This window comes from Penaeus monodon, chromosome 21, assembly GCF_015228065.2.
Source record: "Penaeus monodon isolate SGIC_2016 chromosome 21, NSTDA_Pmon_1, whole genome shotgun sequence".
NCBI lineage: Eukaryota > Metazoa > Arthropoda > Malacostraca > Decapoda > Penaeidae > Penaeus > Penaeus monodon.
In genome coordinates, this window is record NC_051406.1 from 4,435,978 (window position 1) to 4,436,359 (window position 382).

Below are 382 nucleotides of genomic sequence, written 5' to 3' on the forward strand. Positions count from 1 at the left end.
ATGCCACTCCCACTTACCAGTTATTGAATCGTCAGAAGGAGGATTGTGGATAGGTTCGTCAAAGCCCTTCAGAAAACGGCATATTTTGGAGACTTTTTCCACCACCTCCTCCATGCGCGGCCTCTTTACATGGTCATGGTCCCAACACCTGTTGTAGGAAAAGAAAAGATAAAAAAAAAAGATTGAAAAAAATGTAATAGAAATTTTGAACACTGGAATAATTTCTTAATATTCCTGTGAAACAATATTCTATAAAAAAAAATTATAGTAAATAAAAAAAAATAAGAAAGCAATGAAAGTGTGGAAAAGGGGAAGAAACACAAAATGGCATGAAGGGAAGATGGTTGAAAGGCAGATACAAAGTAAAGGAGAGAAGGAGGAA

General features: G+C 35.6%; 1 protein-coding gene across 1 annotated transcript in view; it reads right to left on the bottom strand.

The window, feature by feature from the left end:
• Positions 1–382, bottom strand: part of LOC119586132 (mitogen-activated protein kinase kinase kinase 7-like) — a gene marked incomplete in the record, with an annotated part of 88,760 nt that overhangs the window by 76,181 nt on the left and 12,197 nt on the right. The window contains 1 exon segment of the mRNA XM_037934824.1: positions 18–148. Within this exon segment, the coding sequence (XP_037790752.1) occupies positions 18–148 (131 nt within the window).